The 21,809-nt window shown below is 43.8% G+C and overlaps 1 protein-coding gene across 1 annotated transcript in view; it reads left to right on the top strand.

The window, feature by feature from the left end:
• Positions 1–1,349: 1,349 nt before the first annotated feature.
• Positions 1,350–21,809, top strand: part of LOC139049307 (oxygen-dependent choline dehydrogenase-like) — an 85,608-nt gene continuing 65,148 nt past the window's right edge. Inside the window, exons 1-2 of the mRNA XM_070524685.1 lie at positions 1,350–1,473; positions 8,647–8,849. Of these exons, the coding sequence (XP_070380786.1) occupies positions 1,350–1,473; positions 8,647–8,849 (327 nt within the window). The remainder of the gene's footprint in view (positions 1,474–8,646; positions 8,850–21,809) is intronic.

Genomic DNA, 21,809 nt, shown 5'->3' with positions numbered 1-21,809 from the left:
CAGGAGCGCTCCACTACGGGGTCCCTCATAACCAACTGTGTAGTTTCTGTTTGTTAAATGCCGGAAGTTTTCAGTTACAGATAATTTCCCCGAATAACCACTACACATGTTATGTACAAGTGCGTCAAGAACATCATCACTTGTTGCTTTGTTCGATAGCTATTCGAATTAGTGTCGAAAGTCATCATCAAATGAGTTAAGCCGTAATCTTTCCTCAACTTTCATTTTACTTTACTTGATCATTCTTAAGCTTAAAAAAACTAATAAATAGTGCCCTTATGCTTTCCTTGGTTTCGTTATACCTAATCTCTATGCTGTCGTGATGAAAAGGTTGAACCGCTCGGTTCTCTTTCTTTCTCTAGTTAAGTAGTTTTAATTACTTTAGTTAGATGAAATCTGATGGTAATGATTCTATATTTGGAATATCATATTGACGTATTTATATGCAGTGGAATAAAAATATATCTCGTGCAGCCATTGCGATTCTGGGGTGTTCTAAATTTGTGGACGTCTTACTGCTGTTGAGATTTCATCTAGTCTCAAGAGTACTTCAAAAGGGATGGTATTCGTCCTTTTCTTTCCATGGGTCGTACTTGTTTTACACTCTTATGTATCCAGGAAAGTATGTTATACCCCACAAGAAAAGTTTGCTGCTCATTTTTGTTGTTCGAAGTCGTTCTGGTGTGCTGAGCGGTTTGCGAACGGCCTCATAGGAATGTCACGTTGCACTCAAGTGGAGCAAATGTCAACCTCGAACGTCAGTCTAAAGCCTCCCGCAGATACTGTCGCTACAAGCTCCAACATCTTTATGTGGGAATCGAGCCTTTCTTTGAGTTCGATAACTTATAGCTAATTTTATTTTCATTTATAGATAATTTGTAGCTCTAGCTAGCTATAGCTACCTATAGTTAAAGACGAATCCCAATGTAGGTAGTTCTCTTACTGCAGCATGTTCCGTGTCACTGACGACATACGATGTCTCGGACTTTTTATTTTATTCACGTTATGGGAGATGAAAACAACTTCACATTAAGAGCATAGGTGCCAACGTGAACCACAACTCTTGTGACAGCTGATATCTAGAAGTCATGGTATGTGAATACAAAAAATATAAAACACTTCTTCGTGCTATCAAGCGGTGGCAATTAATCACGCTAATACAATGCCGGCAGCGAGAGCTGTCGAAACAAAGGGCGTATAAAAGCTGTACCAAGCGACATGCAGAAGGAGTATCGAGCTCTGCGTATTCAAGTAACTTTACTCATACTATAGGGCTCATTTTAAAAAGGAAAATCCAGCTCATGACAGTAGCAGCTTCCCCGAGACGGAGGTAAAACATGAGCAGTAGAATGACCTGGCTCATAATTGCTGCGCTAGCAGCGTTCACCAACTTTCCTTCTCATACCGATGCTGGGTTACAACAGCAGCCGATTTCCGACCCGCAGCCGTTAGAAGAATATGATTTCATCATAGGTAAGCCATCTTTATCTTCACGTCAATTTTCTCAGCATCCTTACCTACAGAAAGCGCGTTTTGAAAAAGTTATGTGAATGGACGTTTACAGGATTTTGTTTCTTCAGTGGGTATTACACGATATAACATATAATGCCGATGCGGATATACGTGTATGTGAATCGATCCTTATGGAGCAGCAAACCCATTTTAGCAAACCTGTAGTATTTTTTTAAACGCCCACATGGCGACGAAGGTATGTTCTACGTAGCCACCAGCGCTTGTTTTACATGAATGCTAAACACGCTTCTACGTTAAAAGTCCTTAGCCTTCTCCTGCAGATATTATTCCTCCTCAAACATTTATCCTTTTGGATTATATTGTTGCCTGTGTTGTCATAGTGTAGATAACTCATGGTGATGGTCACGTTGTGCGTGACAATTATTTACTCAGCCTGCAGCATTACATTTTTGTTGGAACTGGATGCAATCGCACTTAATTTTGAAGCTTTTTCGCCCCTGTAACAGCTTTTAATAGCTTTTAGCGCAATAATGATATGGGTCTCAGCAAGAGACATCACTCGTAGCAACACAGGCCGTTTAAAAGTTAACGCTGTAAAGGGGTCACCCAAATAGAAAAAGTGTTATTTCGTTATATGTTGCAGTCAGTTGTGGAGAAAAGCTATTCACCCTGCTAAAGAGGATGCAATGGACGCCAGCACTTGAACTATGCGTAAGACACATTAAAAAAAAAACATAGTCCAGAAAACGCAACTGACAACACATTATGGCGTTCAAGTTCAACGTGGGACACTTTACCGAATAACCTCGTCTCGTTTCTTAGAAGGATCTCTTGTTCGAACAAGATATCCAATGCACTGAGGAACATAATTATATACCACAGATGTTGTTGGTTTAATGTTTTGGCGAAATGTACGCTTTACCTGGCGCACTTAGTTTCCCAATGGTATGACCGGGAGTCACGAATGATGGACTGGCTTATGCTTGCGTTCAACGACTATCAGATCCTTGAAGTTAGGCGTAGGTTTCTGTTAATTTTTCTCTGTTAATAACCATTTCCACCTGAAGCAACAACCTTCAAAGCATATCGCAGATGAATTCCTTCCTCTCTGAGTTCTCGGTTTTAGCTTGCCCCCATGTGAAAAAGTTTTAGCACTCAAACTAAGAGTTGGCTATGTCCTGGCATGTCAACTACTACACCGAAGCGTAGACAGCCCGCTATGTGCTTCTTGCGCATTCTCTGAGGTACATAGGTATCTCACATTACCATGTACTGCTTGCTTGCGCAGTGCACGTCGCCATTGAGGGACTATCACATTCTCAGTCAGTGGCTTAACGATCTTAGATGAATGACTGTATTCTCTCTTTGCGCCTCTACACCATCAGCCTCATAGCGCCATCCTGACTTTTAAAAACAAGTGACTTAGCTTCCAGATTGTAGCATTTTTTATGCAGTGACGAAAATGCTTGATAGATTTAGCAGTTATACAGAGACTCTAGCTTTATTCAAGGTGCCGCCGTCGTGCTGTGCCGCTAACGACGGCGCATGCGGGGCATGCGCGCCTGTGTTTAGTGGGTCTCCCAAGATGCGGAATGACTCTCACTGCAAGGCGACGAATCAAAGTGGACGCATTGTAAACGTGCCACTCAACAGCTCAGTGACTCCTGTGAATTCCTGTAATCGAGGACAACGTCCTAGCTTCCAGTGCTCTCATGCGTCCTGTGCTCACGAACACTCTCAGCACACTAGCTTCCCTGCTGAGCTGATGTGGGCATGCGCTGCTCTGATCGAACATTACACTAAACGTACATTTAACGTTACCCTATATCTTGCTTGGCCCTGCATAACAACGTCGTATTTCCATCAGCTCCATTTCCTGCATGATTAAGCTCAAACGCTTTGAATGCCACTGGTGCCCTTCCTCTAGGTACCAGCGTTGTAATACGTCTGGTAGTACGTAGGCACTGCTCCTTCTGCTCAGAAGCAGTTGTCTTGCCTGCTGCGACGTGCCAACATCTCGCACCTTGTGAAGTTGAAGCACTGCGCTGAGCCTTACTATCGCTTTCATGGATTCGTCCTTCGCGGTCAACTGCCTATTTGTTTCTTATAATTCGTGTTACTCGCGATGATTTTTTTTCTGTTCCTACTTCTGTACGGCAATAAAATCCGCTATTTTAATTTATCGCTCGTTTTGCATAACCTTGTTCTTCCTTTCATCTTGCTTTGCCTTTTCTAGATTTTTCTGACCCCTCTTTTCTGATACCTAGAAATACAGTCGAAACCCTTTCAATGGCAATTTCTACCAAGATTCCTCCTCTTTTCCTTTCGGTCAATTGAATATACATGTTTTAAAACTAAACAGGGAAAGGCAGTGATAATGACAAAAGTATCGCAGAAGCAATCTGCAAGACTCTTTCGGTATATTCTAACTGTATGACGATGATACATTCGGCAAGCCGTGTATCAGTATATGATTTTTTCTACATGGTGAACTGAAGTATTGCATTTCTTAAATTAAAAGAAACACCCACTCTAAAATGAACGTGCCCGCCCAGAGTAACTAAAAGCTAGGATATGACGCCAAATGTAGGTTATGTTTAAATCGGAGAGTTTTACCTCTTATTTATTTTAAGCAATGGCCACCACGGAATAAAAAGAATTCAAAAGATAGTGGCACCTATCAACTAGGAACTTATCTACAATTAATAAATAGCAAGCTCTACCACGCCTCTACATTTTTTGGAAATAGGATTCTATGCAGCGCTCGTAAATAAAAACGAAGAGCACCGTGACCCACATCTATAAGCGGCCGTTATTATTTTTTAGAAAGTTGCACGATGAATTCAGTTTGAGAATACAAGGGGAGTATTACTATGAGTAAAAACTTCTACAAATGACTTTTTATTTAGTTTATAGGTTACTCTGATATAGTCGAACTAAAGCTAGCCAGTGCTCCTAGGAAACCGTCTCAAGAACAATAGTGCGTACAACCAGTTTCCAGTAATCCAATTCAAATGCATCGGTAAATGTATTGCCTTTCCGGTTACCATATCAAAAACAGGGCTCCAGTGGACAGAAGAGACAACTACAAGCCCGGACTTTCAGCAATAGTTATATTTTCAGAAGTCCGCATGTACATGTATACACTCACACTCGCGATCTACTATATCAAACTTCAGTCAAACGAAAGAAAATATGGACGTGATCTTCCATCAAACGGAACGTAATAGGCATACATCTTCAAGATTTAGGTTTATTTAAGGCAACGAGAAAAAGAAACGTGCCTGCCCTCCGAGGTCAAATTCATACCAAAAAAGACGCAATGCTTCTAGATTGAATTCCATCAGTTGATTACAATAAAGTTTTGCTATTAAATTAAAGAACAAGAAGTATCTGCTCCCATATAGCGGCAAATGCGACATAAAAGCATTAGCATGATTTCGCACCTTCATTAGGTCCCTGATCCAAGATTTAAATCATGTTAATCACATTGAAAAGTGTTGTCGAAGAGCACACTTGAAACACGTCCTACCTCTACGAGAAGTGGAGTGCAACACACAGGGTGCCGGAGCCAACTACTTTCAGTTCTCTATATACATATATCATATCATGAGAAGACAACAAAGACACGAAGGATAACATAGGGGAAAGTGCTTGTTCTTACTAATTGAATTTAAAAAAAACATAAAGAGTTATTGGCAAAGAGAGCTGATGAAAAAAACTTGCTGCAGGCGGGGAACGATCTCACGTCTTCGCATTATGCGTGCGGTGCTCTAACCAACAAAGCTACGGTGGCAGCGTTTTCCCGTCCACTTTCTTAGGCATTTATGGTTTACTACTAGTACTAACCTAGGGACTGTTCGCCAGCGGTACCACTCACAAGCCTTGGTGGCGGATGTTGCACATCCTTTCTGCCACAAAAGTAACCACTACGCGATGTTTTTGGATGAAGGCAACTGGTCAACAAAGCCACCAATGCCACCAGAAGACATCAATGTTGCCAGATTCCAGGCGCTTGTTATGTAATGAACGAGAATAAAGGGGTTAACCGACGAGTCCTATTTTCATAATCTTAGAGTCTTCTAACCTCTCACATTGCCTGACCTCTACCACATGACTGGCTTCACGAACTTCATACGTTCGCACTTTTTTCCACTTTGAAACTCCTAATGCTAACGCATTATAAAGGAGGGTGCTACAAGCACAGCAATTAAGCACAGTAACGCTTTCGTTCAGGAAATATATGTTCAACAAGAAAGTTTACATCGAAGTGTTAAAATAATATACACCTGAACCTAAATATGGCATACATAAAGCAATTAAATAACAGCGAATGATTGCTTTTCCTTACTTCAATATAACAGACAAAGAAGATGTTTTAGGAAACAAGATGACGACAGGAAGTTTTTCATTATATCATTACGAGCGTGCTTTTGTTTTAAAAATATTGCTTGAACCATTCACCTCCATTATGGCAGCTGCAAAATTTTGTATCAGAATATCAGATATCTAAAAGCTTAAGATGTTTACACTGCCGTAATTAAAGCGAGGTTTTCCGTTTCTGAAAGTATTGCGCCAAGGGCTATTTCTGGGGGATTTCGTAATATTAACACTGTGGTTGTTTATCTTTATCGGGCGACACGTTTCGACGCCTAACGAATGTTATTACACAGCGCAGGACGCGCCTCCATGTTTCAGAAGTTTCTGGAATGTATTAGATGGTTCCATCGGTTGTCTGTCACTGAAGCTTGTGTAATCTGATTGCATGTATGCGCGACACGAACAGCGTAGAACTTTGTGGCGGACACTCGGGTGGTGGCGATTACTCTGGTATATTTTACGACTGATGTATAAAAGCCGACCCTCTTGACCAACTGATCACAATTTCACGATCGCCGACTGTGTTCGCCACTGTCACCGTTCTTGAAGTGTAGCCTATTTTTGTGTGGTACAGGTCGGCCCAATAAAAGTTAGTTTCATCTTTCACAGTATTGCTACTGTGTTTTTTATACTTCACTACCACGTGACAATATACTTCTGAAAAAACAAAATACGTGAACTCCACGCATATATATGAATCGGTTTAAGCGAAGCTTTCTGGGATGTTTGTGCACATTGTTCACATTGACCACGGTATGCCAGTTGTTTAAAGCAGCGTCCAACAGCTCGCAGCATGACTCATACGCAGTGGCACAGATTGACAGCGGCACGACGATGGCAGGATGTTGCTATATGTTTTCACTACGGCGTTGAGCTGACTGTTTGACAATGGAGGCTTGATAGCGAACGTCTGACGATGACGGCATGACAAGGACGGCATGATCACAATTCATTGGCGATAGTGAGATTACAATACAATGACGAAGAAAAATTGGCGTCAATGAAAAGACGAAGGTGATATGATGGCGAGAACATGACGATGACTCTGTGGCGATGATGGCTTGTCAAAGACGGCATAGCGTGAGTGAGATGGCAAAGCTGGAGTGTCAACGAAGCGAGGATCGCGGTGGCATCACGCACCTGAATACATATTGAAAAGGCCAAGCTATTAGACACCTTGGTCCACTGGGTCGGAGTAGAAGGCGCGTCGGCAGCAGCATGACCAGAGTCAGATCACGACGCTGGAATGACGACGATTGAAAGATAACGACGCCATCACTAGGATGGTGTGACGAATGCATGGCGACAGTATGACGACGATGGCTTGACGACGACGATATGACAAAAGTAATATCACGAAGGTGGACTGACGATAGTGGAACAACCCCGGCGGCATCCCTACGTGGAGCATATACGTAATGGTCCAAGCAGGTAGATAACTTGGGTACTGAGTAGGCGTAAGACGACAGACACACGGACGGACGGACGCATAGATGGATAGATTGATAGATGAACAGATGGATAGATGGATAGACGGATAGACGGATAGATAGACGGATAGATAGACGGACAGACGGATAGATAGACGGATAGACGGATAGATGGATAGACGGACAGATAGACGGATAGACGGATAGATGGACAGATAGACGGATAGAAGGCTCAACACAACCGAAGTCTGCAAAGACATATCTTGTTACCGATGTAGAATGAATTTATTTGCAGTGAAAATAGTAGATAACACAAGGGACGGTCCGCAATAGCCGATCACCAAAACGTCCCGCCCCTTCTTCTGCCTTTTCTATGTTCATTCAATGCGGCATTACATTTTCCACCGGGGCAGATGCAGCTCTCCGAGCGAGTCAGAGTGCACGTTGATGTTAGGATTTCAATCATGCGACGTTCACAACTTGTGTTTTGCGTGAATGGAGGTTCTCAGGCGCCGCTTTAGCCATTACGTACGTCACTTCACTCAACCATTTCAGAACGACCAACGGATCCGAATACCTGGAAAGCAGTTTTTAACAAAGTCCCCTTCTCGGAACTGGCGTCCACAGCCACTCGAAGTCAACGGTGGCGAATGTTGTGCGTGGTAGCGAGCAGTAGAGTCAGCAGGCGACGATAGGGTTTTGAGCCCGGTAAATCATCGTGCTTCTCTGGAACGACACAATATATGGTCGACAGAAGCATCGTTAGGCGAAAAATGAAGTATGGCGTCAAAAATAAGGATTGCGAGCGTAGAGGCGAAAGAAAGGTGCTTATCCTGTACCTTCGTGCTTGGTTGGGCTTAAGGCATATGTGATAAATGTTAATACGGAAGCGCAGTTCTTATGATCCATTGAGACATATATTCAAAGCTGGTTCACGAGAGTATGATCAGTGCGCTCGCTGAGACCGCTGATTAGCGGATGTGAACCGATAATGCATGAAGACGAGCGGACCACCTCCCCCTCTTTCATATTTGCTGGAAAATACAACCCCTTCTGGATTTAAACCTTGCACACTTCCATGGAACCAAGTTGCCTGAATGAACCCGTCACTCGACGCTCAGGCCATTACTGTGATAGCATCTGAGTCACTGTATTAGATGGCTCACATGCTAATAAAGCACAATTGGGTGCAATACTATGTGAAAATTCAGTGCGTCGTAAAGAAATACATTCAGGGTAAGCTGAAAGCCTTCCGTATAATTATTTTCAATGCACGCTATGTTTAGTGCACTTCATTATGTGTACATTCTAGGTAAAGAATTTTTTGTAATCAGCGGTACTTCTAATTCACGTTTATGTGCAGTTGGCGCCGGCTCTGCGGGCAGCGTTGTAGCCAATCGCCTTTCCAATGAAAGCAGCTACAAAGTCCTGCTCCTTGAAGCGGGAGGTGAAATGACATCAGACCTGTTTATTCCCTTTAATGCCCCCTTTTCGGCCAACGAAAATAACAGCTGGGGATATCAAACGACGCCACAAGTACACGCACTTCTCTCCTTCCCAGGAAATGTAAGTCAAGCACAGAGGAATGCTTTCTACTATGGTTCCTTGTGAATACTATTTGTGCATGAAATCTTTAGCCTTGCACATTCCTCAATCAAGGCGTCGCTATGCTATAGCAAACCTAAAGGTTTTGGCCACACGCTATTGAGGAAAGTGCCCCGTCACAAACTCTTCATATTTACTGCGCCGACGCCACGAAAAAGCACATGAACACTGGCTTTCAATGACGACATGTGTGTTTAGAGACCCTCTGTATCGTGTTGCTTACTTGAAAGTCGAACACACTGCATCATTCGACAGCAGTCACATGAATATCTTCAACATGAGAAGTGATATAAAGTTTTTAAACAGGGATAAGGTGCCTCAGAAAGGCTGGCCAACGTTTCGATAGGAGGACCTATGTTCGTCAAAGGCGGCCTCGTCATCTTTAGCGTGTTAGTTTTAAATGTTTGGTGCAGTGACGTCACGTGAAGTTTTTGTCAGTGGCGGTTGGTTATTACGGGAGAGACTTCAGGAGCAATAAGCGCTGTTGCCCCTGACGTCTGTAACCGTCATTCAAAAGACGGGGGGACAAGAGCGGGAGCGTGGGAAGGCGGCGAGAAAAGAAAAGAAAGAAAAGGGGAATAATAAACCGAGGGGGGACACCAAGAGGAAAAAATGGAAGAACAAAAAAAAAGAAAAGAAAAGCAGGGGGCATGGGAGGGCGTTGGGGAAGCGAGAGGTTAGGGAGCATTCCGGGTTGTCGTTGGCGGCATGTTTTTTTTTTTGTGGCACTAGAAGAGCCGGCCAGGTGGTCAGTGCGCGAGTAATAGAAACACCTCCCCCCCCCCAAAAAAAAAAGAATGAGAAACATGAGTTGAAAGAGTGACCTGAGCAGCATAGCGGCAATGCGTCGAGTAATTTTGAAGAAGTTAAAATGGTGACAAGGAGTCTTGGTGGAATGTAACTGGAAGGCAGCGGCATGGTCTATCAAGGGACGTTAGCCCCAGTAGCTCAACGCAGGTGTCGTTACGGCGCGATACAGAAATGGTGATACCCTGTGTGGCTGACACGCCAAAAAATGTATACTGATGTCTGGGACTTTGGAATGCGTTGGTGAGGGTGTTTCCAAGAACATATAATCAAAAACCGACAAAAAAGGAGAAAAGAGAGAGGGAAATGAAACCGGAATAACAAATAGGAAAGTGACGTGCGCAGGAGCGAGCGGGGTCAGGTGTATTCGAGAAAAGGGGGACCTACAGTCGATATAAACGTAAAAAAATGAAAGAGTATAATAAGTTGAGCAGTAGGCAGGAAAAATTTTCGAAATGGAGGAATAGGTGAGGTTAAGAGTTAAGGTAAGCCGATCGCGTAATGTGCTTTTTGTCTTGGTTGATGATATGAGAATTTCAAATTTAAGTTGCCGGTTTTAAAGATTCTGAGTTAACACGTGCCAAATTGATTCCCGTCAGGTGTAGGCAATCAAACATGTCTATGTGCTATGATTCCATATATTTCTTTTTGCGAGGTGAACGGAAATTTTTTTGTGGTATTTAGACCCTTGCTTTGTCAAATATATGACCACGTTCAATAAAGTGGCTGGCTACTGCTTTAGGTAAATTGTGTTTCGTGTCCGAGCGGTGACCATTAAATCTTATATGAATTTGTTGTCCAGTCTCACCTATGTATTGTTTGCTACAAGCGGCACATTCTAGACAGTAGACTACGTTGCTTGATGTGCAGGTGAAAGCCGATATTACATTGTGTAATATCGACGCTGTACTTTTTACTGTAGCAGTATATTGGATATATTTCCATGTAGAGCACCTGGTTCGGGCATGGGACCGGTTCCCAACTTCGTCTTTGACCTTAGTTTAGCACGAACAAGAATATCTTAATATTATTGTTGCGCCTGTAGGCTACTCTGGGCGGGTTGGGAAAATCTTATTTTCCGGTTGCTGGTGAGAATTGAGTAGTATTTACTGAGAATGTTAGTCACGTTTGGGAGTGCGTTTGAGAATTTAGTAGTACAAAGAGGCCTTGTAGTTCTTGTGATCTTCGGTCGGGGCTTCAGGACCTCGGCTCGATCAAGTTTGCTTGCAGCTGGAAGGCTTCTTGAAGGTCACTGTTTGAGTGGTTCCTGTTTGAGAGGGTTTCTATAGGGTGATCGCGTGTATCTATATAGTCTTGGCCTTCAACGTAAATGCGACGTAGTCGTGTGACCTGGCCTTTAAAGATGCCTTGTTGGCAATTTCAGGGATGGTGGCTCGTATATTCTAGGTACTTTTGTTTGTCGAAAGGTTTTCTATACAGCGTTGTCTTTAGCTCCCCATTGTCAACGTATATTGTGTCCAGAAAGTTTATGCACTCAGTTGAGGATTCTGATGCGAATTTTATTGTTGGATGAAAAGAGTTTAGTAATGATACATATTGATCTTGACTGTCTTGACCATGTCCCCATATTATGAATATGTCGTCTATACATCGTAGGTATGTGTGGGGCTTGTCAGTGCAGCGCGATAGGAAATATGTTTTTAGAATCCCCCACAACTATGTTCGCGTAGGTTGGTGCAAAAGATGTACACATGCTTGTCTCATACAACTGTTGGTAGCAACTCTCCTCAAATTCGAAGTAGTTGTCTTAGAACTAATTCAAGGAGAGACAAGTAGACTTCAGTAGAGTGTTCTACATTGTGTTTACACCGCGTTTGTTTTATCGAAGATAAGCCATCAGGGATTGGAATGTTGCGTACAGGACCACGACGTCTAGTGTTCCGAGAATTATGTTGTGAGGCAATGTGTCTTTAGTAATAATGTCCTCCATAATTCTCAGCAGGTGGGACGTGTCTTGTACAAATGAAGGAAGTGCTTTTGGCAAGTCACCAAGGAAGTGGTTAAGGAATGTGGAGATTCTCTCTGTCAGCGTGGTGTTGTTTGATAACATCTAGTAACCTGGAATAGTAGCTGCGTATTGTTCAGTGGATGCAATTTTATGTATTGTTGGAAGGAGGTAAAAAAGCCCGGTAGTTTTATTGCTAGGTTTAATAAATTTGTATTCTGACGGTGTTATCAATAAATCAGCCAAAAGTGATTTCAGCCTGTTGGTAATTGTCACTGTGTAGGATAATGCCGGATCGCTAGCTAGCTTACGGCAGTGTTCTGGCTGGTTTAGTTGTCTGTAAGCCTCGGGCTTGTATTTTTCTACTGGCCAAAAAACTATACTTCTATCCTTTTCTGCTCCCTAATAACAATGTCCTTCCGGCACCTAAGATTTGCAATGATATGACTCTCTGTCGCAGTTATGTTTTTAGGTCACATAGATGTCTTCGATTGGCTTTTCATTTGTTTACTGATAGTTTTAAGGTATATGTCAAGCACCGCATGAACACCTAGCTGTGGGACGGTTTTCATTTGAACCACAAGGAACAATGCTAGTTTTCCAACACATCAAATCCTTTATTAAGGACAAGTAAACAAAATCATTCGTCCCCCTGAAGTACCACCCTCAGCGACTCTGCCGAGTGTACCACCGCACACACACAACTGCGACAGTCACCTGAAGTACATTCGGAACACAGAAAGTGGAATGTGAAACAAGCCACTGCAGAAGTGCAACAGTCACCTCAAGTACACTCGGAACACAGATAGCCACAAGACACACACTACAACAAAAATGACATCAACCACAGTGCAAACAGACACAACTGTAATAGACAATAGAAAATCCACTACCGAAGTCTTCACACAGACCTCCACACACCGGCCTGCACTCGCACAAAGCAAAACAGAAACCAAGCTGTAATTAAGGCAGGCATGCAGTAATAAACCTGCCGAACAGAGAAACACCACATGCAAATCTACCTGCAAAAAGACTAATAAATGACGGACATCGCTAATCAATAACTCTTCTCTGCCATGAAGCACTGAATTCCTACAGGATAGAAATCGTATCAAAAAACATGCGAGCTACACTTCCATCAGAAACCCTACACAATCTGCACAGAGAAAAGTATAATCCCTAAAGGTCTAACACTGAAGGCTGTACCAGCTCAAGAAAAACTCCCACACACCATCGTGCAAACTGACAAAGAACATTGCAAAATGCTTCACGTTCCCTTTTGAATATCCTCAAGGAACACTGCGAAGAATAAATCGAGAGTTTTAGCCACAGATTTCGGAACATAGCTCTGACACCAGATGAGAAAAAATATATAGCACATTACGACGAAAAACATTCTAGAAAATTGGTTCAAAAACAAAGGAAAAAAGCAAAGCTTAATTAAAAAACAACCTTCCAGCCAAAAATCCACTACACGCCGACAAGAGGGACCTCGAGTTCAGAAGCACCAGACATGACGGAAACTTCCACAAAATTAAACCAGTACAATGTTGTAGACATTTTAAAAACGTTAAGTAAAAAAGAAATAGGCGTACTCTGCAAGGGCCTAAACTTTTTTCCCACGAACAACACGATAAATGAATTTGAGCTTCACAATGAGCTCTCAGAATTTTCCCGACGAATGCGTATCAGACGCTTTTTCGCAGACACACCAGACAACGGGACGACACCACTGAGAGCGCAATTCACTTAGACTCCCGGACCAGAACAGGCCATAGAAATTGAAATATACCTAAAAACTGTCAGTAAAGAAATTATAAGCCAATCCAAGACATCGAAGTGACCTAAAAGCATAACTGCGTCGGAGAGTCATATCATTTCAAATTTTAGTGTTGTTACATTGTTGTTAATGAAACAGATAAGGGTGAAAGTATAGTTATTTGGCCAGTAGAAAAAAACAAGCACGAGGCTTACGGAGAACTAAACCACCCAGAACATTACCGTAAGCAAGATAGAGATCCGACATTATCCTACACAGCGACAATTACCAACAGGCTAAAATCCCTTTTGGCTGAAGAATTGATAACAGCCTCAGAATACAAATTCCCTAAACCAAGCAATAAAACTGCCGGACGTTTTTACGCCCTTCCAAAAATTTATAAAATTCCATCCACTGAACAATACGCAGCTATTATTCCAGGTTACTAGGTGTTATCAAACAACACCGCCTCGACAGAGAGCAGCTCCACATTCCTTAACAACTTCCTTGGTGACTTGCCAAAGGCACTTCCTTCATTTGTACAAGATACGCCCCACCTGCTGAGAGTTATGGAGGACAATAATATTAAAGGCACATTGCCCCACAACGTAATTCTCGCAACACTAGACGTCGCGGCCCTGTGAGCCAACATTCCAATCCCTGATGGCTTATCTTCGGTAAAAGAAACGCGGTCTAAACACAATGCACAACACTCTACTGACGTCTACTTGTCTCTTCTTGAATAAGTTCTAAGACAACTACTTCGAATTTGAGGAGAGTTACTTCCTACAGATACATGGTACAAGCATGTGTACGTCTTTTGCACCAACCTATCCGAACATATTTGTGGGGGATTCTAGAAACAGATTTCCTATCGCACTGCATTGACAAGCCCCACACATAGCTACGATGTATAGACGACATATTCATAATATTGGGATATGGTCAAGACAGTCTAGATAAATATGTAGCATTTTTAAACACTTCATCCAACAATAAAATTCACATCAGAATCCTCAACTGAGCACATAAACTTTCTGGGCACAACAATATACTTTGACAATGGGGCGCTAAACACAACGCTGTATAAGAAACCTTTCGACAAACAAAAGTACCTAGAATATACGTACCACCATCCCAGAAATTGAAAACAAGGCATCTTTATACGCCAGGTCACACGACTACGTCGCATTTACGTTGAAAACCAAGACTACGTAGATAGACTCGATCACCTTAAAGAAACTCTATCAAACAGGAACCACCCAAACAGTCACCTTCAAAAAGCCTACACAGCTGCAACCAAACTTGATCGAGCCGAGGTCCTCAAGCCCCGCCCGAGTATCACAAGAAGAACAACGCCTCTTCTTACTACTAAATTCTCAAACGCACTCCCAAACGTGAAAAACATTCACACTAAATACTATCCAATTCTCACCAGCAACCAGAAACTTAATGAGATTTTTGCCGACCCGCCCAGAGTAGCCTACAGACGCAACACTAACTTTTAAGGTATTCTTGTTCGTGCCAAACTAAGGACAAAGACGAAGTTGGGAACCGGTCCCATGCTCGAACCAGGTGCTCTACATGCAAACATATTTAATCTACTGCTACAGTATAAAGTACCGCGTCGAATTACGCACACAAGCTAACTTCGGTTTTGACCTGCACATAAAGCAACGTAGTCTACTGTGTAGAATGTGCCGCTTGTAGCAAACAATACATAGGTGAGACTGAACCACAAATTCATATAAGATTTAACAGTCACCGCTCGGACACGAAACACAATTTACCTAAAGCAGTAGCCAGCCACATTATTGAACATGGTCATATAATTGACAAAGCAAGCCTCTAAATACCACAAAAATATTTCCGTTCACCTCGCAAAAAGAAATGCACGGAATCATAGCTCATAGACATGTTTGAATGCCTACACCCGACGGGAACTAATTTGGGACGTGGCAACTTAGAATCTTTAAAACTGGCAACTTCAATGTGAAATTCTCATATCATCAACCAAGACAGAAAACACATTACGCCATCGGCTTACCTCAACTCTTAACCTCACCTATTCCTCCATTTCGAAAAATTTATTCCTGCCTACTGCTCAATTTATTATACTCGTTCATGTTTTTACGTTTATATCGACTGTAGGTCCCCCTTTTTTCATATACACCTGCCCAGACCGCTTTTGCGCACGGCACCTTCCTATTTGTTATTCCGGTTTCTGTTCCCCCCTTTGTTTTCTCCTTTTTTGTCAGTTTTCTGTTATGCCTTTCAAACACCCTCACCATCGCATTCCAAAGTCCCAGACGTCAGTATACATCTTTTGGTGTGTCAGCCACACAAGGTATCACCATTTCTGTTTCCCGCAGTAACGACACCTACTTTGAGCTTCTGGGGCTAATGTCCCTTGATAGGCCATGCCGCTGCCTTCCAGTTACATTGCATCCAGACTCCTTCTGGCCATTTAAACTACCTCAAAATTACTTGTCGTATTGCTGCTATGCTGCTCAAGTTACTCTTTCAACTCATGCTGTTCTAGGAGTGGGGGGGGGGGGCAGTCTTTTGTGTTACTCGCGCAATGACCGCCTGACCCTGAATGCTCCTCAACCTCTCGCTTCCCCGACGCCCTCGCATGCCCCCCCCCCCCTTTTTGTTTTCTTCTTCCTTTTTTTTCCTCTTCGTGTCCTCCTCCCCCAGTTTTTTTCTCACCTTTTCTTTCATTTCTCCCTGCATTCCTACTCTCCTGCGCTTGTCCCCTCCTCTTGGGAACGACGCTCACAGAGGTCAGGCGACAGCACTCACAACCTCTGAAGTCTCTCCCTTTATAACCAACCACCACCGACAAAAACTGCATGTGACGTCACACCACTAAACCTTTAAAACTAACATGCCGAGGATGACGAGACCGCCTTTGACAAATATAAATCCTCCAATCGAAACGTTCGCCAGCCCTTCTGGGGCACCTTATCCCTGTTTACAAAATTTATACCACAGTGTGGTATTCCATCTGTCAGCCCCCTCCTTGATTTTCTAATTGAGATGTTGTTTTATTGGTCCTAACTAAGTAGAGTAGAAGTGAATCCAACTAAACTGAAATCACTGTGTTCCGTGCAGGAAACACACCGTAGAGGTCCAATCGGGCCCTTTTTTATAAAAGGCGGGAAATAAAATTCGTCGACCAACACACAGTACTGGGCGTCCCTTTCGACGCCTGTTTTTATTGGAATACGCATGTAAACGTAATTTGCAGAGAACTATCTCATGCATCTAGACTGATAGTACGTTGTCGCGCAATTTTTCTCACATGTGTCAACATTCAAATATATCACGTGCTCTTCCAGGCACATATCAGCTACTGCAGCCTAATATAGTTAACAACCACTAAGACAAACAGTATGATAACTCACGCGCTAAAAAGGAAGACAGTTCGATACAACTAAAAAATTCCGTACTTATCATGCGCTGGCGTGGCATTTCAGACCTATAAGATTCTGTACTCTCATTACATGTTCAACTTTCGTATTATCCGCTCGTTTTATGTTTTGGCCACCTCCTATCACGATTTTCTTACACGCACAGCACAAATAAACCTGCACTAAGAAACACATGCACGCAAAACAAGGACATATGGTTTAAACCGCGTCTTCGCAGGAACTACAAGTTATAAATCCTTGTACATAATTTACCTAGTACAACGCCCTGAATGTTTTTCTGCGCGTGTTCGAAAAAAAAGTTTTGCGCTCACCACTGCACTGTTCTTGCTCAAATTTTGCAGGATGATCGCATCTTGGCGTCGACTTCGTTTAGTACAACACTAGGCACAGTTAATTGCTTGTGTTTTTTTAAGTGAGAATTTGGCCGCACTAATGGAAATGTGAGCTGCTGCTGCAACGGCAGCAGTAGAAACCAGCGTTTCAGGGAGGGCTGCCTCGTGTTGCCCGCTGCTGGAATCACGAAGGTTCCAGGAACGGGCAATACGCCGAATGTAGCTTCTTGCACAGGGAGGCCAGAAATTTGAAGTAGCAACGTACATTATATCTCAACCCATGAAATCTAGAAGTACAAGTAGTACAATTTGTGAGAGATGCAATACAGTGGCTGACTCAAATAATGGCAGTTCGCAATCCTGTGCAAAAGAAAGAGAATTCAAATACCTATGATGAAAGTTCACAAGTAGAGCATCTGCAGGCTGTGTTGGATGTGCATAGTCATTAGTGATGCTTTATTTGGCAGAGGGTCGAGTTCTATCATTTAGTAAATAGTTGAGAAAAAATTGAACCATAGTTTTCTTCCTTCTAGCCATTCAAGGAACGGAATGTTAGTCGATTACCATACCTCAGGGGCACAGTTTAATATATGTAACTGCCTATGTACAGCCGAAAATTTTGTCTCTGAACTGTTCTACGCGCCGGTATTCTTTAGTAAAAGGTGTCGTACCGCGCATTGCAAAAATACGCGAATACGTATACCCCCCGTGTCTTATCATCTTCCAAGGTGCAACATCGCAGAGGAGCGGCTAGTGACGCCTTGCCTTCAATTTATGTGCGTACGTAGTTTGACGCATGGAAACGAACCCTTCGCCATTAGGGGCCCATATGTACGGCTTCGCTGGTCACCCACCTTGACGGAGTGAAATGGCACTGAATTTTGAACGAACAGTTAATGTCCCAGCTATGCAGAGACACAGAGGCTACACTGACACAAGAGTTTCCATGCGACTGGCTAAAAAACCGCTTCGCAAATCTGTCTAGCTCTTTCCTCTGTATACCTACAAAATATTGTTCATTTTTCGAAGATAGGCTTGCAGCAGCATTCATTGCAGCATTTCGCTAAATGACTAGGTAGAGACTCTTTCAGTGAGCACGCATGCTATCTGAGGCAGTCATTCAAACATCGGCCTGTTCGGCCGATGTAGCAGCATTTGCACTTGAACGGAATCTTATTAGCAATTGCGTGTGCGCAGTGAATGAAAGCTGCTGTGTGTTCCTTCTCACAGATTACTTTTTCGGGGCCTTCCTTGTTTCCCTTGCTGCATAACACCGATAGCTTGTCCATTGCGAGAGCTGAGCCTTCCTATTTCAGTAGCTTGGTCAAAAAGGAAAGCTCATCTCTGGCACTGCCGACAAAACACGGGAATGAAAGTACACACACTGATACGATTGGTGCAAGCTTTGATTAGCAGCCGCTTAGTGTACGTCACACCCTTCCTATGGCTCTCCAAAGCTGAAAAGCACAAGGTTACCATCATTACAAAGAAGGCGTACAAGAAGGCCCTGCACGTCCCACAATCGACTGCGAATCAGAAGTTGACCGAATTCGATCTACATTACACCACGGATGAGTTAATTGAAGCCCAGCTCATTGCAGACTACCAGTTGCTTTCACAAATAGAGACAGGGCGGCATATCCTCCACACTGTGAACACACAAAACCTCACGCAGACAGGAGCCAATGTGCCCATTTCGCGGACATACGAGACACGTTTCTCATCTCTCCCATTCTACACAATATGCACCCTGCCTACAATGCAGAACAGCGCGCCAACCACACGAGACAACTCAACAAGCATTACCAGGGTGCGACACATGTGGCTTACGTCGATGCAGCGGAGTACCCGCAACTACCGGTCATGGCCCTAGCTGTGGTCACAGGGCCGAACCATAGCGCTAACACCACCAGTTCCATAAGCAGCACACAATCCGAAGAACGCGAACGAGCTTCCATCGCTTTAGCATAGGCAACGGCTACGGCCTCTTACATTATTAGCGTCTCCAAGACGGCTACCCGCAACTTAAGCAGAGGCGTCATCTCACCGCAAGCAAAGCGCATACTCTCAAGCATATCCCCATCCCGTCGCCGCCGCGTTCACTTAATCTAGGCCTCTGGCTATTCGGGCCTTGCCAAGAACGAAGCCGCTCATGACGCTGCCCAAGAAATTGTCAACCAGGCGCGCCACCCATCATCGAAACCGCGACTCCCCCCCCCCCCCCGGTGACCCCGCAGCCCAACACCATGAAGAGGAGGCAGTCGACTGCTAGCACGTCACCCGTCATCGGAGCCGCAACATCCCCCCCCCCCTTCGTTGACCCCACAGCCCGCCTGGCGCGTCACTCGTCATCGGAGCAGTGACTAACCCTCGCCCTCGCGACCCGTTGCCCAGCACGCTGAAGACGAGGCAGTTGTCTCCTGGCGCGGCCATGCGAAAGACAGAATGGTTACCTGTGGTGAAATACTCACGCATTTCCGTAATGCAAGCATAAGTATCTGCCCCCTGACGAGTAACTCAATAAGTACCAGTCGACAGTATGGCGATTATTAAAGACACGCAAATTCCCCACACCCTCGCTGTACAGTTAAATTTACGCAGATTAGGCACCACAATGCAAAGCGTGCGGTGTGACTCGGACCGACCTCGACCACGTATTCTGGGCATGTCCCTCAGCGGCACACACTATTAAACACAGCACCAACCCTACATTTAATATCACCCCGCCCGAGCACTGAGAGTCTGTGCTGCTCAGGGCGTGCCCGGTAAACCAACTATGGACAGTCCAGCTGGCTGATGCCACCGACAAGACACAAGCTCTTGCTGCTTCCTGAGGTAGGGGAGCATTGGTGGGGCAAGTCTTCCGGCCCCCGCCCCCCTTTCCCCAGCAAGGACATTTCATAAAGTTTCTTGCTTTCTCTCTCTCGGTCCATTGCGCTGAAGGAAACGCGTACGCTTATTTTGCCTGCGACCTTTTTCAATCTGTGCAAGACCTCATGGGCACAGGGTATCACGGCTGTGTTCGCATGAGATCCTTTGTCCAGTGCGTCGCGTCCTGCCCTTCCCCTGGTGAGGATCACGAAAAGACTTTCTGAAACAGCCGCGAGCAGGGCTATAGGATACCTAACCTGAGTGAGCCAGTGCACTTCGTGCATGAAGCTATCTAGCCACCCGGCCGTGGCACCAACAGGTTAGAGCTGCTCGGAGGCTGGATACAGCAACGCTTCTTTTAAGCAATTTTTACTGCGCGGACCAGTGGTTGCTAGTTGAGCGCCTTCTTTGTCGTCCTCACTTCGTCTCGTCCAAGTACTGTTTGTTCTCGCCCTCTTGGCTTTTGTATTAACTCTTTCCAAACCACGCCTATTGGGCATCGTTAGCCCGCTAACTATGGTTTGAAACGCCGGTTTCGAGACTTTCCGCGCCGCTCATGGGCACACTGCGCTATCGGACATGTAGGAGGGGAACTGTTTTTTTGTTTCCTAAGAAGTCTTCTTTTCTCCCCAAGGCGGTGATTTTGAACGCGCTCCAAAGTTTTAGCGCTCGTCAGGGTAGAAAGAAAAAATGGTGGCCCGCTATCCATGATTTGAAACGCTGCTATCGAGACTTTCTGCGCCGTTCACGGACATTCTGTGCCATAGGACGTGAAGAAGGAGAACTATATTTTTGTTTTCTAAGCAGATTGCTTTTCCCCCACCAGGCGTTAATTTTTTTACGCACTCCGTAGTTGGGCGATCGTCAAAGCAGAATGCAAAAATGGCCGCCTCTGGGAGCGACGCGCGCGCTTCGAAAGATCGCAGATCTCGCAATTCCACTGCATTTCTGGCTGACTGTACCACGTATCAAGCACCAGTGAGTCTGGCGATGCTACCTTTTTGTCGGAGTTTGATTCTGAGACCCACGACGACGTAAGCCAGCCCGGAACATCGATGGTCGTATCCCGGCATGCCAAACTGTAGCCCTTGCACTTAGTTTTTTGTAGTGGAATACTTGTTCAGTGAATTCTTTTTTATTTTTTGGGTGATAGTGCAAATTATACGGTAGTACATTTTGCATATCTTATAATATTTGTTACATTTTTAGTAGATACAAGCGTGTTTTCACAAACTTTGTTCAATTCACAATCTTGATTTTGTCCATTTATGTTTTTTACGACATACAGCTCATTATTAAACATTTTAAGTGTGAAAAATGCATTAATTCTGCCTTTTGTTTAACTATTATATAAAATATTGAGTGCTAGTTCCTTCAGAAAAAAATATGTGGCGTAACTTACTTTCCTCATAGTAGGAAAAGAGGTTAAGGGATGATACAAAAGTACAACACTCGCCACCTAGACAAGTATGTTCATGCCTGAATACATGCTTCCAACCATTTCACCTACAATATGACATATGTGCTTTAGAAGCAATGACGAAGGGCGGATCTACATCCTGCTGTGAACTGTGCGGTACCTTAATTCGCTCGTGCCATTGCTTTCACTGCACTGTAAATAGATTGCGAGAATTAGTATCAATGCTCATGATTGAAAACTCGTTTATTTAAACCGTGTTGAAAGCGAGTTAAAACCCAGCTTTTTTATCAACAAATTCAATATTGCAATTTGGAATACTATGTTCAGCT

This window comes from Dermacentor albipictus, chromosome 8, assembly GCF_038994185.2.
Source record: "Dermacentor albipictus isolate Rhodes 1998 colony chromosome 8, USDA_Dalb.pri_finalv2, whole genome shotgun sequence".
Lineage (NCBI taxonomy): Eukaryota > Metazoa > Arthropoda > Arachnida > Ixodida > Ixodidae > Dermacentor > Dermacentor albipictus.
This window is presented reverse-complemented; position numbering and strand designations above follow the sequence as displayed.